The following is a 27,087-nucleotide window of genomic DNA, read 5'->3' as shown; positions in this document are numbered from 1 at the left end:
GAGGTGGATGAGTGCGGCAATAGACGGGCGACATGGAGTGGAGTAATCAAACAACTACATTATTTATTGAAGACTACCATAATACACCAGAGCTATGGGACAACAGAAGTGTGTTTTATAAAGATAGAAATATTAAATGTGACAAATTAAAACAACTAGCTATCAAGTACGACTGTTCAGTTACTGATTTAAAAAAGAAAGTAAAAAGTTTGAGATCTGCTTTTCATCGGGAACATAAAAGAATCACTAAACCGAAGAGTGGCTCATCTCCGAAAAAATAGAAATGGTTTGCGTACAATCTCCTGACATTTTTGTTAGATGTTGACATCCCAAGAGAAACATTTTCAACAACAGAGAACTCTGAGGTAAGTTAATTAAATTTAGGATTAGGAACAGAGTGTCTTTACATACACGTACATTTGTAGGTCAACAGTGATTTAACAAGTATATATTTTTTAAATTATCTAGGTATCTTTCATAACAATAGAGTTCATATTCCACCTTTAAATATTTAAACCTAATTTTTTTACACCTTGTTATTTTTTATACATTATGTGACATTTAATTTCTATAAACTTTGATTGAATTTACGTCACTATGTTCCCGATATCATCAACTAATTATTTGTTACATAATAATGTTTATATATAATAAAATTGTATTATCTTAATAATTTATGCTACCAATACTTGGGATTGAAATTCTGAAGAGATGCATAACTATCACCAGTAGCTAGGTACCGTAAAGTCAACAATACTCGCACTTGAACCGGTATCGCATCCCGACAGTTGGTGTCTGCTTTTTTCACCAAAGGAGTGACCTTTTCGATTAAGTAGTCAAAATCCTGCCTATTCATACGTGTGAAATTTTTAAACAAACTACCATCATTTGAAAGGAGTTTTTAAAAAAATACCTTGCGATTGTCACCGCTTTTAACAAATAAATCTCTGATCCACCGCCTAGGCTTCTTCCTACTTCTTCTTCTGCCATTTGCGAGGATCAAATAAGCAGCAGCTATCACTGATTCTGAAGACGTGACGCACACTACTGACAGAAAAATGTTGCACGACTTGAAATGTTCTGGGCCTTGCTACAAGTAACGGCGACAAGTAGCAAGTGACAACTGGCGACATATTTATTGGGCAACAAACTACTTGCAACAAAGTATGAAGACGCACGGTACACACATAGCAACAGAACGACACTTGTAGCATGCTACATGACGCATATTGTTGCCTCAATGGAAACGCACCTTAAAGCTGGGGTTTTCGGACACTTTTACTGGGCCCCGGGCCTTGGGGGGCCCAGCCACACGTATATTTAAAGGTGAGGTAGCTCAACCTTACTACTGAATCTTACTCTCGTTAAGAAAATAATAGTATGTTAAGGAAATATGATTATTCCACACATTTGCCATCGTTAAATGAAACAAAAAATCAGTCACACTACGTTTCGAAATTTGCAATCTAATCTCTTCTTCAGATATGTGATCATAAATATAGTTTTAAATGTGAAATAACTAACCTAACACATATTTAAAACTAGGTTAAAATAAACAAATCATACCAGAGCGTTGTGCTATCTTGTTTCTACCTTGACGATCGCCATTTGCTATTGGCCTCTGGTCAATCTTAGGTGGTTGGTCGACGAATGCAGACCTAATGTGAACTGTATTCTGTAGTTCAGTTTTGATAATTAGTGTTGTGTTTAGTTTTTTATCAAGCGCATGTTTTAGAGTTAGTGAAATTGATTCACAACATGGTGGTAGTGGTTCCTGACTTACGCGTGTCACAACGCTCTAGTGTGATTTGTTTATTTTAACCTAGTTGTTAATTATGTCTTAGGTTACTTATTCACCTGAAGAAGAGATCAGATTGCAGATCTCGAAACGTAGTGTTACTGGTTTTTTGTATCACTGAACGATGACAATGTCGGGAAAATCCTGTTTTCTTCACAATCCTTCCATCTTCAAACACAAACTTCAAACAAATAATAGTTGTTGTCAATGCGATTACGGTGAAGGGGGGGAGGGGAGAAGCGGTGTGACGGAGATTATCGGATATAAAAACTAAGTCAATATAAGATTTGGACATAGTTATCATCCAAACTATTGAATTTGTACATTTAGTATTTTACTGAAGTAAAGTAGAAAACAATTTAAGTTAAATATCATTCACTTCTGTCGTCATCTGCATTCAAATGGAGTGTATCCTGCTACGTTTAGGGTGTTCTATAGAGGGAGCAAACACAGTTTCTTGGGTTGTTCTTTGATACAGAACTGACCTGGAACAATCATATTAACAACATCTGCGTTAGGGTTGCCAACTTCCGAACACAAAAATAGAAACTGACATTATCACATCCGCAGTAAGACATTAATGCCGAATTGGTCAACATCCTCCCAGAGAGTATTAACATTCCAAAAATCCAAATCAAGTTTAAAACTTCCCGAATGTGTAAATGTTTGGAGTCTGAGATGTACCATTCTGTCGATGAATTCATTACAAGTTGATGGATCAAAGGTACGATGAACGTAATTCTGACGGTAGTAATGCGCATTTTATGGTGTGTATCAATTCAATTTGATGGTTACATTCCACTTACAGATTGTCCCATAGACACATTCACCTCTATTCATATTCCCGCTACATATTTACGTTCAATAGTCCAAAAAATACATCAATTACAACGTAATCTTGTGGCCGTGACGATCGCCATTTGATATTGGCCTCTGGTCAGTTGTAGGCGGTTGGTCGACGAATGCAGACTAATATCAAGAAAATTAACTTGTGTGTTTATTTAGTGCAAATCGGCTCTTGAGTCCTGAACTATGATTTTTATTGTACGATGTTTTTTGTCACACTACTATTATTTGTGTTTCTAAAGACGACCCCTGACGGAGCCGGGTCTCGGCAACCTCTCTCAAACGCTAAACACCTCACTTCAAACGTCTACCACATTAAAATATACACCTATTTACCTCGGAAGCAATTTTGTACTAACTGGAGTAGTATTCACCCATGTATTAGAGCGAAAGAAAAATATTTTTTGTGTCTTTGTGGATTGTGATAACCAAAAATATGGAGAAAAACACAGTTTTCTGTTTAAAATGTAAGCTTTTTCCACTTTAACTCCACATTATTCAAAAAGTAATAACTGTAAAAAGTCTTGTACAGCATTCATTGTACGTCTCTTAAAGAACGGCATACTAAAAATTGAGAGCTCTAAGTTCATAATTAAATGCGTATATAATACGAACTCGGTTATTAGCTATCATTTTGAGATTTTGAAAATACTGTATAGTAAAAGTGGTCGGCTCGTTTCCAATCAATTATCTTAAAAAACCTTGTGAATTTTTTAATAAATTCTGTTATTCTAATCTTTGTCCGCCTTTCATCATAATTATTGCCATTTGCATGTGTTTGATCAACAAAACCTTTAACAATTATGTTGGCTTTAGTGTACGGCTACAGATCACAAAATTGGTATCCTAACCTAGAAACAGATTTGACCAATTTCAACATTGCTTTGAAAGTAAAAGTACCATCAGTTTAGCGGGAAGGTGTGAAAAACAGCGTGATCAAGACTAGTAGCGTGTTGCTGATAAGAGATATCTTGCACGACTCCACAGTGGAGCCTCAAGGTCACGCTGCTGGGTATGCGGCAGTCTCAATTCAATTCAAACTCAATTCAATTCAAATCTTTTATTATCGTATACAATTATGGTAAAAGTCAGCCAATTAATACAAAATGTTTGCAATCAAACTATTGAAACTAGTTAACTATGGACATTTGAAAGACATTGAAAGTTGTTAGGTTACTTGATTGAGAGAAAACTAGGTTAATTATTCGTAATAAGCCTAATTGTAACTAACAAGAGGCGCAAGTTATTCAAATCGTAGTCATAGATGTGGGATTCTCTAAAAGACGTGGACTATTGGATTTCCACTTATCCAATTTAGGTAATTGGATAATACTCAGATCCTTATCACAGTCCAAAAATAAATAGGCAACTTCTGTTTGTGATAGCATCAGAATATATTTGTTGTAATACGGGTTACCATCCTTTCATGCACGCTCGATGTATTCTATCAGTGGAAAGCACGAAACTGACTTGCAGACCGCGGATGATTGATTCAATAGAACTTTTCAAATCATTTCCAACAAGGGAACAAAAGCGTAATTGGTCTGTAGTTGGCGCAGTCTAATTGACTCCCCCACAGCCTTCTTTCATCTCTCCAGGACGTTGTTCCCACAATAGCAAGACACAATGGCCTTTGAATAGTCCTGCTGGGGAAGAATGGGTATGTGACCTTGAGGTCGAGATCAGGATGAGTTATGCAGGATCTGCCAGGAGCAGGAGGTCACACGCAGATCACGCAATTGAAATACACGAAAGTCCTTGGCTCTAAGGATCATGTACAATTCTTTTAGCCTCGTCTCATCAATAGCCAAATACCACCAGTCTCTTGAATCCATGATTATTTACATTATTTGAAGATGACACAACTTTAACAGTAAAAGGAGATAATTTGGCTGAGCTTGAAAGTGCCTTGCAAACGTCCCTATGTGAAGTAGGTAATTGGTTTAACGCTAACGGTCTGATGCTCAACAAGCAAAAAAAGCCAAATAATTCAGTTCATGCCTTTTTTAAATCAGATGCCAGAAGTAAAATTGCCTGATATTGAGGTTGTTCACTCTTCAAAATTCCTCGGATAGTAGTAGACAGACAACTTAAATGGAATGAACACGTAGAGCAACTAATAAAAAACTAAATACTGCGCTTTTGCTTTCAGAATAATTAGCTTTGTATCAAACCGTGATACTATTAAGTTTGTGTACTACGCATATGTTTTCTCGCATCTGAAATATGGGGTTGCATTTTGTGGAAATTCATTAAACTAAAAAAATGTGCCCAAATTGCAAAAACAAATTATAAGTTAAGCTCCGAACCCGACATCCATGTAAACCATTTTTCATAAATAAGAACATTTTGACCCTCCCATCTCTGTGCATTTTTGAAGTTTGAAGTTTGATACAAATCTAATAGTGAACAGTTCCATAAAAATCAAATATTTCACCCTTACAATACAAGGAATCAGATACTAAACTATCCTGTTCATCGGTTAAAACTCTATGAGCAGGGGGTGTATTATTTTGCATTAAAACATTACAATAAATTGCCAAAATCTTTAAAACATTAATATTCAATGCAAACATTTAAAAATCCCTTAAAATGCTACCTCATAAACCGGGGATATTACTCTGTTGAAGAGTACTTAAATATTTTATTTCTCTATTTATATTTCTTATTTGCCTTAAAACATTGTTTCGAGCAAAAATGTAATTTGTACTTTTTATTTCTCACTCTTTTTATTTATTGTGTTGACTGTGACAATTCAAATGTTTATTTTAGCTCTGCTAAAGAATGTAAACCCGATGTGAAACTACGAGTGTTTTCAAAAATATTACTTATTAAAGAATCAAAGAAGAGAAAATTTAAATACGGTAGCTTCATCTTGTGTTTTTGAATCGTTTAGTTTATACACTGATCCTGACATACATATTTCTAAAAACTACGAGGTAAGTACGTCAGACCACGTTTCGATAACAGGTTTAACTGAATTTTCAATAAAAATTTCATACCCATACTTCGGTCCTTATGATAGCTCGTGGAAAACAGATAGACAAACAGACGCGCAGGAAAATAAACAGAGGAGGAATTTTGTCAACGCATTGACTGATGAGGAGAAATCCAGCAGAAATCTAGGCTTCGCTGACGCTCAGCCAACTCCCATTGAGAGATATTCACCGTCTCCAACTTGACCTAATCTGTGTATAATGAAGCTTTATGTACATTTCAAGGCTATATCTCAATTTGCACCCGAGGTATCCCGCTGAATGGTGAGCTTCGCTAACGCTCAGCCTAATTCTATGGACGCACAAGGGCCATTATCGAACTTAACAATGACTTTGCAGAAATGAAGCTTCGTGCAAAGTTTTTAAGTCTAAAATTCCAGAGATATCCTTCGGAAGGTAGACAGAATCTCATGGAAGGTCATAGACCACCTTCACACTTTAAATCTTTATTAGATTTGAAAATATCATACGGGGCAGATGGACAGATTAAAGACTGTACCAACCCCCTCAGTGATAGACTTCGGTCATGATTAGCTAAAAATCTGTTTAAGTATACATCAAAATATTTATTGTTCAAATACATATGCTTACATAGAACATAGTCATTACATAGTTTTATTATATAATATCAGAAGTGTGTATTATACAGTAGTAGTAGTATATGTTATAAATACCATAACCTAAAATATGAGTTGCTAGTATACAAACAATGTCATTAGAACTAAAAGTGATAGACAATCACGCATCTGTTAATGGCCCAGGCTAAGGAGCTCCGTCCAACAGCTTGTCCACAGAGTAAATATCAAGTAGTGCTTTAAATTCTTTTTGAAGGATGCCTCAGGTGAGGAAGTTTTACCCTATGCGGCAGAGCATTGAATATTTTCGGACCAACATATGACATGGATCTTTTGAAGATGTTGCTGTGGTGGTGCGGAATGATGAGTGTATTTCTGTTTCTGGTGAAATAGAGATATTATAATTATGTAGGGAAATATGGCAGGTTTTTGAATGTACACATTGAGACATAAAATATAAACAGTGAAGGCAAAGTCAAAAGGTTTTCATTAGTGAACACTGCCCGACAACTGTCACGACTACTCAGGCCCCACATAACTCTAACAGCTTTTTTGCAAGCTTCAACAGAGTTAACGAGGCCATTCCCCAAAAGATCAGCCCATACGTCAGGATAGGAACAAAATATCCAAAAAAAACCAACCTAAGCGTCTTCCTAAATAAAAATTTGGACAAATATCTCAATGAATATATACAGGCACTTAGTTTTTGACATACTGATTTATATGTTTTTACCAATCCAAATTAGAATCCATGCAAAGTCCTAAAAAACACGCAGATGTGGATTCCTGAACAAGATTACTATCCACAAAGATCGTATTACCACTCCTATTACTGTCGGTCTGAAATGTATGATTCTGGTTTATTCGGTGTTTAAAAATAAATCATTCGAAGAAAACCATGACCTGAGACGTTTTAAAGTTAAATACAGATCGGTTGTGAGAACGCTTGGTGATTCCTACAATAATTTGAGTTTTAATTTTGTACTGTACAAATTGTCCCAATATAAGTTCATTAAAGTGCTTTTTGTCCTTCCTTTCTTCAGTAAGGACAGCATACAACTTTTCATTCTATTGTAATCACTATATACAGCTGTCTGTAACTAATGAGATTATTTCTAACTCAAGGGGTGTTTTCTTGAAGACAAGGCGACGGAAGAGGTGGTGGAGGTGGAGGGGTGGTGCGGACGGATGAGAAGTCCTCCAACAACAACGTCCGCCAGGAGAATGCAGCATTTACTTCCCCTGGAATACACCCCTTCCGACAGGCGCTTCCCCAGGTATGTGACAACTAGCGTACAGTAGATAGATATTTGTACAAACAGGTAACTGTCAAAATTGTACACTCCCATATCCTGTATATCTATTAAATACAACTTGGTCATGTTGAACAACTCGCCCCCTGTCTCTCAGTGAAACTGTTAAGATTCTGGGTGTTAAAATAGACTCACAACTAGAGTTTACAAGTCATGTAAAATATATATATATATATATATATATATAATATATATATATGAATATATATATATATATATATATATATATATATATATATATATGATATATATCTATATATCACAAGATCATTTGTAGATTGAGGATTGTTTGCAGGCTGAGGTCGCTCCTGCCGGTGTCAGCTAAGCTCCAGATTGTCAAGTCATTGATATTACCTTTAATATACCCTGCATTTGGAAATAGTTTGACCAAAGAAAAATTATTAATTTTAACAAAGTTAGAAAACAGAGCCATAAGATTTGTGTATGGTTTGAGAAAATATGACCATATCAGTTCTTATCGTAAATTGGCTCAAATTCCATCAATACAGGACACTTGCAAAATTCAAACTGTGTCTCTTGTCCACAAGGTATTGACAACCAGTAGGCCAATATATCTAAAAAATAAATTAGTTGCCCGGTCAATAATCAGGGAGCGTAAGACGAGACAGGATGCCCTGCTGGCGGTGCCGCGCGTGCGCCTTGAAAGAGGGAAAAAGGGCTTTTCTCACTTCGGTCCCCAGCGGTACAACGGCCTGCCGCCTGAAATGAAATATTTAAGTATGAGGGCGTTTAAAGACAAATTAAAAAAAATGTTAGCTTAAGGAATATTGTGAAGTTATTTTTATTGTTTGGTTGTATATTGTATGTTTAGTTTATACATGACCTGAGTTATTTTGTAAAACAACATCAATGTTGAAAATCGCTCATGAATAAAGGCCTTTTTATTTATTTATTTAATTCATATGACATAATACACCTTAGTGTTGTCGGATCTGTAGTAATTTACTCTGTAATGGTAAACCATGTAAGGCAAGGACGTAGCCAGGGAAATATTGGGGGGGGGCAAGATGGAATTGTGGGCCTTCCCCGGAAACGAAAATTTTTTAAAGTTTCAAATTTAAGAAGCAAAAATTGTGAATGTTGTACAAAGTTCCTACGTCTTTGAATAGGTGTATTTACGATTAATAGTCATTATCGTGAAAGCACTAATTTATTTTTTGCACTAATTAGGCTGTGTAGAATTAATAACTGAAATTGATTAGATTTGTATGTGGCAATGTAATTACAGAAAATGTGATACTTTTGTATGCTAAACACAGCACATATTATAAAATGCACAGTGAGAAATGATAATTTGTAAAAAAGCTTTTTACTAAAGTAAAATCTTCTTGACTTCTTAACCATGGTATTTAGTACTTGCTCTGGAGGAACTGATATTTTCCCGTAGTGGACAGAAAGTAAGGCAAGTGCAGTCAACCGCTCAATCTCCATTTTGTTCCTACGAATGTTGAAAACGATCTGTCAGCAGTACATGTCGATACTACTAACACTTTCAACAAACGAAATATATGTAGAGAAACTGATAACTTCTACTCAGCTCGTAAAGACAGAAGTCGGGCTTTAAGAGGTTGCATTGGAAAATAGAGTTTAAACTGATCTGGTAATAAAGTTAAAGTAAGAGCCATTTAATACTGAACCATTGAAATAAAAATAATTGTTTGCTAAAAAAGTAATTGACAAAAACTTGAAAATTGGGAGGGAGGGGGGTTCAGACCCCTTTGGATGTATTACTACATACAACTCAATTTTAAGTATGGCTATTACATGTTCTACACTTTTTTATTTTTTTAAATTGCTTTTGCTCTGCAATTGTTTATTTCTCTTTGTAGTCTCAAAGCAAAAAAAGCAAATCGAAAAAAATAAAAATAGAGATTGATACAGAATATTGTCAGTAGATAAGGTATTAGCTAGCTACAGTTACTATTTATTCACGCAGCGATGAAGTTAGATCTTGCTAAAAATTGAAGGATAAGGTTCTTGTTGTTTCACAACCCAAACGATTGTTACAAAACATGCATTTTCGAAATCCCTGAACGGTGAATAGTAATTGTATCTGATTGCAAATTTCCGCTGACCATGAAGAACGGGTTTGTAACAAAAATTATAACGTATTATAAAGCCATCACGGCTATTGTATGGAGATGATGCGTTATTGATTACGGTTTACTCAGGAATTAGTATCTCTGAGAATGGCGTGTCAGAAAAACAGATTATACCTCTTGTAAACGAAGTTTCCAATCTGGTCATTCCCAGTCTCTCACCCTTTTAAGGCAGTCCCAAAGGTTGTAATCCGTGATTGTCCAATCAGCCTTGGCCCAGGAGAGAGAAGGACCTATCCCAACAATAAACGAGGATGTCGCAAGCGAGTGCGAATCGAGGCGAAGCGAGACGAAATCCAGAGGGCCTTGGATCTGGAACAAGTTCTTTTTGTAGGGATTATTCGACTTTCACGACTCCCGTTCGCATTTGCCAATGTTAGATTTTAAAGTATGCAAAGGGCGCATCAAGCTTTACCTCCCCTTTCTAAGAAGTTGTCGATGGAAAAGGGAAAGTTCTCTGAATTGCATGCAAGCTGTTAAAAATATAAACAAACTCTGGGGGTGGTAAACAACATATATCACAATTTTCATATACCCCTGACCAAATGAACTATCTCATTTAACCGTATATCTCGCTTTATTAATAAAAAGAGAATCAAACCTTGGTGAAAGCAATGTTAATTTTACACAGCTACAAAATTGTAACATAGCTTTAAAAAAATAAATGATGCAACATTATTTCGTGTTACTTATAATCATACCATAGTATTAATTCATATAGTAATATATAATTATGTAGCAGTAACTTCTTGTATTAAAGTAACATAAAATAGGATTTCAGACATTTTCATTATATGATACATTTATTAGAGCACAACGTTTCGACGGTTGACATCTACCCTCTTCTTCAGTTGTAAAAACCGCATAATCAGTGTTTCAACTGTGTTAATGCGGGTGTAACGTAATTTTTGTGCTCTTTACTCCTGTGTAGTGATATCCTTGGGTTAATTCTTAAAAATTATAACATACAGTAGCTTTGAAGTAAAAAAGTGGTGAAAGCATTGTTAATTTTAGGGCAACAGCTACAGCTTTAGATGTAGTATTATTTCTTATTACTTATACTCGATCTATAATATTACATATAGCAGTAACTTTTAATATTATAGTAACATAAAATAGGATTTAATACATTTTCCATTGTTATATGTTACAAAAAGTATTAACACTACGTTTCGAAGGCTGAAATCTACACTCTTCTTCAGTTGTTAACCCTTGAACTGTTAATCGACATAATTATGTCGGTTTAATGCCGCTTTTGTGGTGTTAACCGTCAAAATTTTCTCGATCAAACATTCCCTCGTATAATTACTTTTTTATAATATACTCCGGTAACGTATCGATATAATTCATGCACCATTGGATTCGGGAAGAAAAATGCTAAGGAACAGATGAGTTTTATTCCTCTTTGTATTATGGTTATGACGTAGCAAGCTTGTTATTTTGAACGTAAAAGAAAACGCGACGCCGTTTGTTGTGACCGCCATATTGCCGCTGCCGTTCTGTATCACTTTCGTGCCGAGCTGTGGATATTTGTAAGTTTTAATAGTTTTACGCGTGTTTTAGTGTCGTATTTAATGTGTAGTGTGTTGTTTGATGTCGTAGTAGTGTAAACATATATATTTTAGAATAAATCAATTTCTATTTACTGAAATATGTTTGAGAAATTACCGGCTTTGTGTAGGCTATGGCAAAATGACTTGGCTAAAATTCATTTCACATAGTTTGTTATTGTTTTCACTTACTAAACGTTATTTATAGCACTCTTTTAGCTCTGAAGTAACTATTTATTTTTGGTAAATAGATAGTTTTCACAATAATATATATATATTGCCTGTAATTTCTTTGGTTATATATAATAACTGTTTGGGTTATTTATATAATAAATTTATAGTTTTCTAACTACATAATATTTCCTATTACTTATAAAACATAAATTTATAAATTTTGATATAGTACAAGCTTTAGAAACTATTTTATATTTTGCTGAATGAAAATTTTTCGCAACATTTTTGAATAATGGCAAAATTTAACTTTTTTACTTTTCAAAAAATAATTTATGGTAATTATTTCATTACAACTGTATATTCTATTTTATTCTAAGAAATAAAATATGCAAAATAACATGTATTTCATAGATAAATGTATTAGCAAAACTTGTTTTACCAAAGTCTTACGTGTACACCCGATTTTCAGAATTTATACGCATCGCTGCTTTTTGTTCTATAGCTTTATGATGCTTTCATAAATGTGTATAATGTTTATGTTTTTCTGAAACTAGATAAAATTTGACACAGAATGGCTATCTCACTTATAAATATTTCTCACTATAACTTCATTTGCTAGGTATGGTCCCCCCCAAATTTAAGAAATATTTTTCGTAAATTTTATATTTGATTAAAAAAAATGTTTATTAGAAAATTTTTGATGGTTAATTTTACAATATAGTGCAATTCTACGTTTAATTCTGAACACAAAAATATATACTCTTATTTATATTGCTTTTATTTTATATTTTTAATAATTTTTTTTAAAAAAACCTAGCGCGAAGCTCCAAAACAGCCCGACACTACAGGATGAAATGACCGCCAGTTCTAGGGTTTTAAACCCACTAATCAGTGTTCCATCTTCGTTAGTTCGGGTGTGACGTGGTGTTAGTGCTATTAACCCCTGTGTAGTGACATATTTTGGGTTAATTGTCTCAAGTCTACACTTTATGCCGTTCGTCTATTACTCGGATATTATTTATACCTTTGAGTGGTATTCCATAGCCGCACTTAACGGTTTATAAGAGTTTTACACCTGAAGAAGAGGTCAGATTTCAATCCTCGAAAGGTTGTTATATTTTTGTAACACATAACAACGGATTATATCCGAAATGATACCACCCTTCAAACTTATCCGTCGTCTATAACAATCTTTAAAGAGAGTACATCAAATAATTTAAAAAAGAATGAATAATTGAATTGATAAAATGATACCTGTAAATTATTCAGCATTTCCTTAATTACAGACGGGACCTTCTTAACATCTTGTCTTAGTGTTTCTGCATAACGCTTGATAGACAGGTCTTTGAGACTTGAAACCTGGAACATAGGATCTCCTTGGTTCAGGGAAGAACTGTATTGTTGTTATGTTTTTCATCCATCTGTGCAATAACTCTTCCGTTCCATTCTTCGATATTCCGGTTTATCGATTGATCATTCCATTGAAATGGCCGTGAATATCCATCTGTGCAATAACTCTTCCGTTCCATTCTTCGATATTCCGGTTTATCGATTGATCATTCCATTGAAATGGCCGTGAATATCCATCTGTGCAATAATTCTTCCGTTCCATTCTCGATATTCCGGTTTATCGATTTATCATTCAATTGAAATGGCCGTGAATATTCACCGCCATTTTATAAAGTGCAGTGTAATTATTTCATAAATAAATCAGCTTAAAATGTGTGGATTTTCTGCAGGCGACAAGACAAAAGAATTGTTATTGTCGAGTATATGCAATCTTCAGAGCTGACTGATAATAGAAATGCGCCATTAGTTAGTACAAAGTCAATAACACAGACTTATATTTACAGTCAATCGAATTTATAATAGACAATTTGCTAAAAATGAAAATTGGTTTGAATAAATTTAATCGGTAACGTGTATATTTTCGTGGTGTTTTTTAGTGAATATACTGCAATCTCAACATAAAGTGAATGAACACTTGTTGACATTCGTAATAATAATAATAATAATAATTGTTTACACTTATGTATTTTATTTTATTATATTTGAGACGTAATCGATTGGTTGTCTAGATTTTTTTATCGATTTTATACTTATTTGTTTATAATATCGCAAAGTAACTTAAATATTTAAAAATAACATACTCCAAATATTCTTGTGTACAAGGTAACCAGCAAGTCAATAAGACGCCTGCACTTGTATTGAAACTATTTCTCTACATATTTGATGTGAGTATGCAGCAGGAAAATTGAAGGGCCTAACAAAGTTGAAATAAAACGAAAACTATTTCAAGTGCGACCATACACAGAACTGAACAGTTTCCTGAGAGCAATGAGAATAATAGATTAAAGAAAATAGTATAAATTTACACATTACATTAAAAACGTGAATGTTTATCCAGTCTTGGGTTTGTCCATCCTTGGCCTTTCTTTTCGGGCTAGGACATTTCGTGATCAGCGCCTGGCAGAGATGCGTCAAAACCTTAATTCTCAAAATTAACAGGACAAGTGAACTTCGAAGCCTCATGGATAAAATACAGGCTGCCAAATTGTTGGCTAAATAAAAAAAGGAGAAGCTTGAAACGTCACACGACAGTCTACTCATGTTATATTTTTAATGACATGAAATACCTTTTTTCTTTACAAAAATATACAACGATTTATTATAATTCAACGTTCCCTTACTTTCCGTTCCAATATTTTGTAGAGTACAAATTCACAGTTGAAATAAAGAAGGCATGTTTTTGCTGTACCTTTTTTCTTACTCAGTTGCCTGTAAGATATGAAGAATAATATTAAAAAATTTTAGAAATAATTTGATCACTGTCTTTTTAACTGAATATATTAATACTGTTTAGAAATAGAGTAAATGGGAAAAAATGTTAGTTGGAATGCATTGGATTAAAGGGCATATTTCATATAATTTTCTAACTTTATTCTCTAAATTACAATTTTAATTTCAAATTCAGGATGTCCAGATTTATTTAATGTTAAAAAAAATTAGAAATGCGTAGTTCCAGATTCCTATATATTCATGAAATTGACCATTCAGTTTATACTTTTCTTGGGTATTTTAAGGGTTTACATAGTAAAAAGATAAAATAAGGAAAAAGGAATAAAAATCCACCCTGAATAAAATAGAATATAAGGATATGGTAATTATACTAATAATATATTTATATAAGATCACTTTGTCCTGGTTACTTAGGTAAAATACTTTAAAAACACACATGGTATTCATAATACTGGATAATATTAAAATCAAAATACTCAGTAGTGCTTTGTTCAAAAATTGTTTCTTGACGATGGAAGGTTTGAAAGTTTATTGGATATTTGCCATCGTTACGTATTACAAAATGTATAACATTACGTTCCAAGGATTGAAATCTGTCACAGCAATGATATTGAAACAACCAATATAATCCTCTCAAATTGTTGTATTTTTCAATTCAAAATGTGTACAGTTTGCCACAAATGAATGTACCTAACTGATGTTAATAATTATTAGAATTGTACATTTTGTCTTGTAGATGAAGGAATGTAGGAAAAATTCAAGAAACAGATATTAATCATTTCACTTTATTATTTTAGATTTTGACTGTATAAATGAAAATGTCAGACGTTAAATTGTCATATGAGTGTACTCGATTTGTTTACAAATTTATTTCTCCTGCTACTTTCTCATTGTCATCATATTTACTTAAAAGACCAATGTAGAACTATTAGCTAACGTTCAGACAAAATATATGGAGTGATGAGCACCAACACAGACAACTCAGTGTTGTCTACATAGAAATGAAGCTCCATGCAAAACTTCAGGTTTATTTTTTTAGGTCAGTTCGTTTTCGATATATCATGGGACAGACAGACAGTTAGACAGCCAGAAAGATGGACAGACAGACAGCTAGACAGCTAGAAAGAGAGACAGCTATAAATACGGACAGCCAGAAATACGAACAGACAGGCAGTTAGACAGCTAGAAAGACGGTCAGACTGACAGTTAGACATATATAAAGACGGGCAGACAGACAGTTAGACAGCCATAAAGATGGAAAGACAGACAGCTAGAAAGAGAGACAGCTATAAATACGGACAGTCAGAAATACGAACAGACAGGCAGTTAGACAGCTAGAAATACGGACAGACTGACAGTTAGACATATATAAAGACGGGCAGACAGACAGTTAGACAGCCATAAAGATGGAAAGACAGACAGCTAGAAAGAGAGACAGCTATAAATACGGACAGCCAGAAATACGAACAGACAGGCAGTTAGACAGCTAGAAAGACGGTCAGACTGACAGTTAGACATATATAAAGACGGGCAGACAGACAGTTAGACAGCCATAAAGATGGAAAGACAGACAGCTAGAAAGAGAGACAGCTATAAATACGGACAGTCAGAAATACGAACAGACAGGCAGTTAGACAGCTAGAAATACGGACAGACTGACAGTTAGACATATATAAAGACGGGCAGACAGACAGTTAGACAGCCATAAAGATGGACAGACAGACAGCTAGAAAGAGAGACAGCTATAAATACGGACAGCCAGAAATACGAACAGACAGACAGTTAGACAGCTAGAAAGATGGACAGACAGACAGCTAGAAAGAGAGACAGCTATAAATACGGACAGCCAGAAATACGAACAGACAGACAGTTAGACAGCTAGAAAGATGGACAGACAGACAGACAGTTAGACAGATATAAAGACGGGCAGACAGACAGTTAGACAGCCATAAAGATGGACAGACAGACAGCTAGAAAGAGAGACAGCTATAAAGACGGACAGCCAGAAATACGAACAGACAGACAGTTAGACAGCTAGAAAGAGAGACAGCTATAAATACGGACAGCCAGAAATACGAACAGACAGGCAGTTAGACAGCTAGAAAGACGGACATACAGACAGTTAGACAGATATAAAGACGGGCAGACAGACAGTTAGACAGCCATAAAGATGGACAGACAGACAGCTAGCCAGATATAAAGACGGGCAGACAGACAGTTAGACAGCCATAAAGATGGACAGACAGACAACTAGAAAGAGAGACAGCTATAAAAACGGACAGCCAGAAATACGAACAGACAGACAGTTAGACAGCTAGAAAGACGGTCAGACTGACAGTTAGACATATATAAAGACGGGCAGACAGACAGTTAGACAGCCATAAAGATGGAAAGACAGACAGCTAGAAAGAGAGACAGCTATAAATACGGACAGTCAGAAATACGAACAGACAGGCAGTTAGACAGCTAGAAATACGGACAGACTGACAGTTAGACATATATAAAGACGGGCAGACAGACAGTTAGACAGCCATAAAGATGGACAGACAGACAGCTAGAAAGAGAGACAGCTATAAATACGGACAGCCAGAAATACGAACAGACAGACAGTTAGACAGCTAGAAAGATGGACAGACAGACAGCTAGAAAGAGAGACAGCTATAAATACGGACAGCCAGAAATACGAACAGACAGACAGTTAGACAGCTAGAAAGACGGACGAACAGACAGTTAGACAGATATAAAGACGGGCAGACAGACAGTTAGACAGCCATAAAGACGGACAGACAGACAGCTAGAAAGAGAGACAGCTATAAATACGGACAGCCAGAAATACGAACAGACAGACAGCTAGAAAGATGGACAGACAGACAGCTAGAAAGGGAGACAGCTATAAAGACGGACAGCCAGAAATACGAACAGACAGACAGTTAGACAGCTAGAAAGATGGACAGACAGACAGCTAGAAAGAGAGACAGCTATAAAGACGGACAGCCAGAAATACGAACAGACAGACAGTTAGACAGCTAGAAAGACGGACAGACAGACAGTTAGACAGCCAGAAAGACGGACAGACAGACAGTTAGACACCCAGAGAAAGACGGATAGACAGACAGTTAGACAGCTAGAAAGACGGATAGACAGACAGTTGGACACCCAGAAAGACGGATAGACATACAGTTAGACACCCAGAAAGACGGATAGACAGACAGTTAGACACCCAGAAAGACGGATAGACATACAGTTGGACACCCAGAAAGACGGATAGACAGACAGTTAGACACCCAGAAAGACGGATAGACATACAGTTAGACACCCAGAAAGACGGATAGACATACAGTTGGACACCCAGAAAGACGGATAGACAGACAGTTGGACACCCAGAAAGACGGATAGACATACAGTTGGACACCCAGAAAGACGGATAGACATACAGTTGGACACCCAGAAAGACGGATAGACAGACAGTTGGACACCCAGAAAGACGGATAGACAGACAGTTGGACACCCAGAAAGACGGATAGACAGACAGTTGGACACCCAGAAAGACGGATAGACAGACAGTTGGACACCCAGAAAGACGGATAGACATACAGTTGGACACCCAGAAAGACGGATAGACATACAGTTGGACAACCAGAAAGACGGATAGACAGACAGTTGGACACCCAGAAAGTCGGATAGACATACAGTTGGACACCCAGAAAGACGGATAGACAGACAGTTAGACAGCCACAAAGACGGATAGACAAACAGTTAGACAGCCAGAAAGACGGAGAGACATACAGTTGGACACCCAGAAAGACGGATAGACATACAGTTGGACACCCAGAAAGACGGATAGACAGACAGTTAGACATACAGAAAGACGGATAGACATACAGTTGGACACCCAGAAAGACGGATAGACATACAGTTAGACACCCAGAAAGACGGATAGACATACAGTTAGACACCCAGAAAGACGGGTAGACAGACAGTTAGACACCCAGAAAGACGGATAGACATACAGTTAGACACCCAGAAAGACGGATAGACAGACAGTTAGACACCCAGAAAGACGGATAGACAGACAGTTAGACACCCAGAAAGACGGATAGACAGACAGTTAGACACCCAGAAAGACGGAAAGACATACAGTTAGACACCCAGAAAGACGGATAGACATACAGTTAGACACCCAGAAAGACGGATAGACAGACAGTTAGACACCCAGAAAGACGGATAGACAGACAGTTAGACACCCAGAAAGACGGATAGACAGACAGTTAGACACCCAGAAAGACGGATAGACAGACAGTTAGACACCCAGAAAGACGGATAGACAGACAGTTAGACACCCAGAAAGACGGATAGACAGACAGTTAGACACCCAGAAAGACGGATAGACAGACAGTTAGACACCCAGAAAGACGGATAGACAGACAGTTAGACACCCAGAAAGACGGATAGACATACAGTTAGACACCCAGAAAGACGGATAGACATACAGTTAGACACCCAGAAAGACGGATAGACATACAGTTAGACACCCAGAAAGACGGATAGACATACAGTTAGACACCCAGAAAGACGGATAGACATACAGTTGGACACCCAGAAAGACGGATAGACAGACAGTTGGACACCCAGAAAGACGGATAGACATACAGTTAGACACCCAGAAAGACGGATAGACAGACAGTTGGACACCCAGAAAGACGGATAGACAGACAGTTGGACACCCAGAAAGACGGATAGACATACAGTTGGACACCCAGGAAGACGGATAGACATACAGTTGGACACCCAGAAAGACGGATAGACATACAGTTGGAAACCCAGAAAGACGGATAGACAGACAGTTGGACACCCAGAAAGACGGATAGACAGACAGTTAGACAGCCACAAAGACGGGCAGACAAACAGTTAGACAGCCAGAAAGACGGAGAGACAGACAGTTAGACAGCCAGAAAGACGGAGAGACAGACAGCTACTCAGCCAGAAAGACGGATAGACAGAGAGAAATAAACATTTTCCAGCCCTTCCAGTGATAGCATTACTCAAATTTTCAGTACCCTGTTGTTTGTTATAGATCCTGGCGACGACAGCGAAGAACATACTCCTGGTGGGGTACGGGATGACCCTGGGGTTCCCGACCATCGTGATCCCCGCCATCATGGCCCAGACCCTCGCCGACCCCAGTGGCAACCTCACCCTCAATGGCTCTCAAAGCTCTCATGACTCTCATGGCTCTCACGACTCTCTGTATCTCACCAAGGAGCAGATTTCTTGGTTCAGTGGGTAACCATTACACTTGCTGACTTCTACCACATAACGTGTTTTGATCATTACATCTTGAAAATTCCATTGCTCCAATTTTCGATAATATAGAGTTGTAATCTGTCCAAACACGAGGCATGGAACTATTCGGATCAACCTTTTGGTAGATCACATAAGAACGATAAAATGAATTACATTAATTACACTGTTCTACAGGGTGGTTTTAATTTTTCCACGCTTTTATATTTTGAGTATAGTATACAATGCCTAAATGCCCTTCAGGGACTTACTAATAGATTCTATGAAAAGTAATGTTGATCATTCAAAAATTATATTTGTGCCCAAAATCTTTACAAACCATTTAATGTAGTTTACTCAAAGTTTAAAAAGTTGGAGGCCGTTAAAACCACCCTGTAGAAAGCCTTTAACGATATTCTGTAATTTTCCGAAGATAGGATGTCAATTGCTCCAAAACTGGGTTTTATGATCTTGAAATTTTTATGCTTGTTGGGATATCAAAGTTTTTATGGTTTATACTCTATTATGCACGATAACGGTATTGGCAACGCTTAAATGCATGGATAATGTTTAATTTTATCAACTTATTTAAATATGACAGTTTTAATGTATTTAATTAGAACCTTGGTATTTCTTGAAAATTAATGAAGACAAAAATCTTCGGTGTGCGTAACATCTGAGTGACTTCCCTCCCCTTTCAATTACACATCAACAAGAAGAAATCCCTGGATGTATTTAGTTTACTAAGTTATCCACTATCAACCAAGATGTAACCCACAATTTTCCTTGCTAATCTGAAACTGTTTATGAGTTAGTACGGAGTGGTACACGTGCTTTGACCAACTTATATTACTCGTTTTTACTTTTACTTGGGCCTTAGTAATAAAATTCGTTGACTAGTAACACAAGGCCTTGTTTTGGTGAGTGTCTTGCTTGAAAATCATTAAACAAGTTGAGTTTTGTATAATTCTACGATGTCCAACGTATCCTGAAGAGTGATGAGAATCTGTTTCCTGACACGTAATATATATATTATGGTAATGTACCTATGATAGGAAGAGTTCATTCAATGTGAATGTTGGGTTTGACTCCAGTTCACCTTCATCTTAGTGCAGCGTCTGGAATCTGACGCTGTCACAAACTTGACTCCTGGAATCTGAAGTCATGTTCGTTTAAAGAGATCTAAATGAAGCCGGCAACGAAGATCAAAATGAACTCTTAAAATAGTTTCGACATCAGAGACACTTAGAGTATAAAATATAGTGTGATCTATGTGAAGAGGTATTCTCATTGCCTCATCTGGTGCAAAAGTTAAGTGGAAGGTGAACTACAGCTCAACACCCACATGTAATAGCAATTTGTTAAAAACTCCATATATATCTATATATATAAAAATGAATGTTTGTATGTTTGTCCTTTATGGAATCGTGAACTATTGGACCGATCATGATGAAAATTTGTACGTATATGTATTTTTCCACGGAGAAGGTTTATAAGCTATGCCCATCCCTTTCCCGATTCAGGATTCCGCCCCACTGGTTACAGAAATACCCATAAGAAATGCATTGCAGCAAACATATGTTAACGTCTTTTCAAATTTTTAATCAGCTGTTCTTTGTAAACATATATTACACTTATAGTTTTAAAGCATAGAGTAAGCTTAAGAGAAACGACAAATTTTGTTTAAACTGTTTTTGCAATCACTGTTAAACATAGACTTTACTATCCAGATAATACAATTCAAATTTGACGTAAAAATTCACCTTTAACTGCAATATTTATTTAATATAAACCATGCTCATGCTTGATCAGAAGAGTAATGCAGATATCATAATTACTATCTTACGTTGGCTACAAATATAAAGAATGTTATAAAATCAACCTTAGTTGTTTTTTTTGACAGAAGTATGGTTCTCAAAACTCCGTGTGTACATATTCTCTCGATCGAGACAACAAAGCAAGCTCAATCGTGGCATCGGAGATATAACTAATTTAATCTAAAATTTATTATAGTAAAAAAAAATTTACTAAGTAATATAAGGACTTCGGTTCTTAAGATTTGCGTGCAAAGCCGTGGGTAACAGCTAGATAGAGGCAGGAATATGGTACATACCTTCATAATACGCCCAAGAGGCTCACGATGGAACGACTATCAATTATCTCAGCAATGTTTAGAATGTGATAGAAAAAGAATAAGTGAATATAGTGTACTGTTTTCAACGGGAAATTGCGTGCGAAGCCGCGGGCAACTTTTGCAAAAAATTATTGAAATGCGCAGCAAAGCGCGCCGGGCCCGCTAGTATATATATATATATAAATGAATGTTTGTGTGTTTGTCCTTTATGGAATCAGAAACTATTTGACTGATCATTATGAAAATTTGTATGTATATGTATTTCTCCACGGAGAAGGTTTATGTGCTATGCCCATATGTAACTAGCCACCAGGCGTCGCAGCAAGATAAAAGTTTTCAAAGCCCCTGCACATTATAATCTGCAATTACGAGACAGTACGTATATTAAATAGCCAAACACTATTTGAAGGCACTAGGTTGTGATGTATATTTGTCTTTAAAATATATTTCTGGTTGCACTTAAAGCTTGAGTGTTAGAACACTTTAGAATAAAATACATGTATGTGTACAATGGCTACAAACGTATACTTATGACATATTTTCTTCATCATGGCAACAAGGCAAACTACATCGGCGTTGGAAATATAATTCACTTGAACCAGAAGTGCTCATACATGGGCAAAGCTTACGTAAAGCGTGCGAAGCCGCGGGAAACAGCTAGTACATAATAAAGTTACGCTGCAATCTTTAAATTTGTAGTTGCAAATATGCTGAGTACTATTTTTCAGTACACACCAGGGAATTTTAAACATTCTTCAAAGCCAGATCACGTAATTGGAAAATGGGTTGGCCGAGAAAGCTTTTTTCCAGAGCGGACATCTATAATCTGGCATTCAACCGCAGTGTCACTTATCTTTGGCAAAGTTCCAATCTTATCTGATAATGACTTCTAATCTTTCATTTCTCAACTTACATTGGTACATTACCTTCATCAATTCTCTCCCTCCTTCTCTCTCACCCCCTCCACCCTCCCTCCCCCATTCTCTCAATCTCTCCCCTCTTTTCCTCTCTACTCTCTCTCTCTCTCTTCCTACCAATTGAACCCTTGAAGACTGGTGATGACATTATTCGCTGATTGCTCTCTACTTCTGTTTCCAGGCAGTATCAACCTGATCTGCGTGCCAGTGGGCAGCCTACTGTCAGGGGTCCTGACTCAACCGTTTGGTCGCAAACCATCCATGATTACCCTCAACATCCCTTTCATCGCAGCCTGGCTCGTGTACCACTATGCTGACAGTGTGGTAATGCTGTACGCTGCACTCGCGCTCACTGGGTTCAGCGGAGGTGTCCTGGAGGCTCCGGTTAGTTATTTGTGTTCTCTAAGGACAAGAAGCTGAGAAATTGCTCTTAGTCCGAAAAGGACCTTAATGGTTCTTTCGAGGTTTCGGGATATTCTGGAAGGGTAAGATTGGGGGTAGGGGCCGCGAGGAAAGATTTTGGCCATTGATCGCAGTCATGTCTTCTTGGAAGACGGCCAGCTCCGGATCAGCCACTCAGAATACGTATGTTGAAATAATATATCTACAGCACAGTCGGAACAAACGTAGTTCCAGTTTTCACCACGAAGTGCACCTTGTGGGTTAGAAGTATCTACATTTTGCCTAAAGAGTAACCCCTTATTTATTTTTATCTTATTTTTATCCTAATCACTTTATTGCTCTTTTCCAAAGTTTTGGCACACAGACACGAGACGCGATATCCGGTACGTACATTATAGGAATTAGTTGTTTTCGTAAGTCCAGTTGTTATGGGTAAAACTCGATTTGAAAATAGGAAACCAGTTAACTAAAACATTTAATGCTGGGTCGTTTGCATCATTAACAAAGTGAAAATCATAATGTCTTTTGTAATTGTTACGACAGTAACAAAATACAGGGTGATTCATGAAGTTCTCCCCCCACTTCTACAGCACATTGTACTAGTAAAAATAATGAAAAAATGTTATATAAACATAGGTCCGAAAACGCTTCGTTAGCGAGTTACAGCTAGCGAAAGATTTCGCCTGAATTCCTGGGTAAAGAGTAAAATAAAGCCATACTGAACTTTTGGAAAGGTTAATTAAGTAAGAAATATCGTGGATTCTTATGTATTTTTACCTGATAAAGCTAATAAAATAGGTTTCAGAACTGTACCTGTAGTAGTTTTTGAGGGATTCAGGATTAAATGCAAAAAATTGGGGCACGAAACAATGTTTTTTTAAGTTTGATGTACAATAACTTTGTTAAATTGGTAATAAATACATAAAATCAACAAACATTAATTGTAGGGAATTTAATTCTGAGAAAATTGATATAATCAAAGTCTAAAATAAAACAGAAATAAGTACCAAAAAATCGATTTTATTCAGTATAATACATTACTAGTTTTAAGCAAAATTAATCAGGTTGGGCCAACCGTACGCACCTTTTTATAATAGATGTTCGAAAATGAGGCCATCATTATCAATACATTTTGCAGCACGTTTGTGTATTGCTTTTGTTGCGTTTCTTAATTTTTCAGGACTTCCCTGTATCTGCACAGCCGAATCCATATTACGGGCAATTAATTCATCACGAGAATTCACTTTTGTCTTGTATACAATGTCTTTCATCCATCCCCAGATGCAATAATCCAATGGAGATAGATCTGGTGATCTTGGTGGCCAAGGGTGAGGCCCTCCACGACCAATCCAGTGTCCAGGAAATTGATGATTTAAGTAAGCAGAAACGGCACGTGAAAAGTGGGGAGGTGCTCCGTCATGCTGGAAGTACGAATTTTGTCTGAGATGTAAAGGAACATTCTCTAACAGCTGCGGCAACTCTTCTTGAAGGAAATGCAAATAGAACTCAGCATTTAGGCGTCCAGGTAATATAAAAGGTCCAATCAGCCGATTGTGCAAAAGGCCACACCAGACATTGACACTAAATCGGTGTTGAAAGATCTGTTCCACTCCCTCATGTGGATTTTCTTCTGCCCATGAGTGTTCATTGTGCAAGTTATTGACACCATCCCGAGTGAATTGTGCCTCATCCGTAAACAAAATACGCTTGTAGAGTTGATTATTATTATTCAAAAAGTTGCAAAACTCCAAGCGAAGGGGACCATCCCCTAGCTGTAAGATGTTGAACCTTTTGTTTATGAAACGGATAAAATTTGTTTCGATTAAGTGACCTCCACACCGTTGACTGCGAAACTCCTATCCGCCTGGAAATACGTCGTGTACTTACACCTGGACTGCGATGAACAGCATTAATAACAATATCATCATCAAGTTGGACAGCTCGTTCATAATTGGTTCTAGTACTTGGTAGTGATCCTGTTTCCCGAAGAGTACGAAAAGTTCCTGAAATTGTTTTGGTATCTGGAATCCTCCTATTAGGGTAACGTAGTTCATATTCTTCTACAGCAGCTCTAGCATTACCATTACAGTAACCCAAAATAAAAACCATATCAGCGTATTCCTCTGATGTAAATAAGTAAGGCATTTTTGCGCTGAATAAACAATCGAATTATAACTCACAGAAAAATTGCATTTCATAACACGATTCACGGAACCCGATCTCCTGCTGTAGCTTGCAAAACACCACTAATACTAACGTAACAGTACAGAATACCATTGTTGATCAGCTGTTATTCGTGCGTTACCAACTTAGAAATTAATAAAACAAAAAACTGCATTTCGATGATTAGTAAACAATAATGGGAAAATGTTTGCTTCATTTATTTTCAAACATTTTATGTAAATTTTTACAAAAAAAAAAAAAAAAAAAAAAAATACAACGTAATAAAACATGATATTTTTATTTACAAACAAATTTATTTAACAATTAATCGTGTTTTCTCAATTTATCTCATCATTAAGGAACAAACATTTTGTTTTTGTTTTATTTTAACTAAATACCGTACGGTATTTCTTTACAGCTAGTAATGTATTATACTGAATAAAATCGATTTTTTGGTACTTATTTCTGTTTTATTTTAGACATTGATTATATCAATTTTCTCAGAATTAAATTCCCTACAATTAGGAACAAACATTTTGTTTTTGTTTTATTTTAACTAAATACCGTACGGTATTTCTTTACAGCTAGTAATGTATTATACTGAATAAAATCGATTTTTTGGTACTTATTTCTGTTTTATTTTAGACTTTGATTATATCAATTTTCTCAGAATTAAATTCCCTACAATTAATGTTTGTTGATTTTATGCATTTATTACCAATTTAACAAAGTTATTGTACATCAAACTTAAAAAAACATTGTTTCGTGCCCCAATTTTTTGCATTTAATCCTGAATCCCTCAAAAACTACTACAGGTACAGTTCTGAAACCTATTTTATTAGCTTTATCAGGTAAAAATACATAAGAATCCACGATATTTCTTACTTAATTAACCTTTCCAAAAGTTCAGTATGGCTTTATTTTACTCTTTACCCAGGAATTCAGGCGAAATCTTTCGCTAGCTGTAACTCGCTAACGAAGCGTTTTCGGACCTATGTTTATATAACATTTTTTCATTATTTTTACTAGTACAATGTGCTGTAGAAGTGGGGGGAGAACTTCATGAATCACCCTGTATAAGGGACTTCTAGAAAACATCTGTATCATTTGGAACATTGTTTTAGCAAATAAGTATTATTTTGTAAATGTTTCTACGCATCGTTGGACTTGGTGATGCACATGTAATGTATACAATTATGCCATTAGGTTGCTTTCCTTTAGGAATTGGTTATCTTACGAGTACTGTAGAAGTAATGTGGCTGCTCAGTTTTAGATATCAATACCGACTTTTAATGTGATCCACCTTATCCGTAATTTCGATCATCCAAAATAGGCTTTGTCCCGTTAACTTCGGATCACCGAGTCTCAAGAGCATTTAATGAAATCAAAAGCATACAAAATTGTTGCTCTTCAAGAAGGATTCTAAAAGCAAACATTAATATTGGAAATTTCAGAATCATTGGGCTGGATTCAGCCAATGTTCCATTAAAGACAAAAATTAGTGCAACAGACTGTACCAAGAGCTAGGACATATTTGACTCTTGGATTTTTGATACCCTGAACTGTTCCACAGGTGCTGACGTACGTTGCTGAGATCACACAGCCACACCTGCGAGGAATGCTCTCTGCCACAGCCTCCATGTGCGTCATATTGGGCGTGTTCTTGCAGTTCGTCCTGGGGATCTTCATGAACTGGCGGACGGTGGCTCTCATCAACATTGTCTTCCCCATCCTGGCGATCTGCGCCCTCTGTTGCGTCCCAGAGAGTCCCCACTGGCTCATCGGTAAGTTGCATTATCTCCGCCAGTTGATCAATTTATCAAACAAATATGATTCCGAACATACCTTGCTCATTGCACCCTAGACATTTTGCAGAAGTATATTCGAGAGAAAAATGATTTTGACCTCTCAAGCCGTCCTCCAAACGATCTCTTGGGAGGTACTCTCTCAGGAATTCGTGATGATTCCAATCTCTTATCCTTTATAGTACCCTTACCTTTTTCATATCCTCTAAGTTCTC

At 36.4% G+C, this 27,087-nt stretch overlaps 1 protein-coding gene across 2 annotated transcripts in view; it reads left to right on the top strand.

Moving 5' to 3' along the window:
* The window catches only part of LOC124366394 (facilitated trehalose transporter Tret1-like), a 62,739-nt gene that overhangs the window by 29,831 nt on the left and 5,821 nt on the right, over positions 1 to 27,087 (top strand). The window contains exons 2-5 of one of the 2 annotated variants that reach the window (XM_046822915.1): positions 7,357 to 7,492; positions 19,246 to 19,450; positions 22,684 to 22,886; positions 26,641 to 26,851. In XM_046822915.1, the coding sequence (XP_046678871.1) occupies positions 7,357 to 7,492; positions 19,246 to 19,450; positions 22,684 to 22,886; positions 26,641 to 26,851 (755 nt within the window). Of the gene's footprint in view, positions 1 to 7,340; positions 7,493 to 19,245; positions 19,451 to 22,683; positions 22,887 to 26,640; positions 26,852 to 27,087 lie in introns of both variants that reach the window. The other variant, XM_046822916.1, reaches the window with a different exon arrangement.

The sequence above is a fragment of the Homalodisca vitripennis genome, chromosome 7 (genome assembly GCF_021130785.1).
Source record: "Homalodisca vitripennis isolate AUS2020 chromosome 7, UT_GWSS_2.1, whole genome shotgun sequence".
Taxonomy (NCBI): Eukaryota; Metazoa; Arthropoda; class Insecta; order Hemiptera; family Cicadellidae; genus Homalodisca; species Homalodisca vitripennis.
This window is presented reverse-complemented; position numbering and strand designations above follow the sequence as displayed.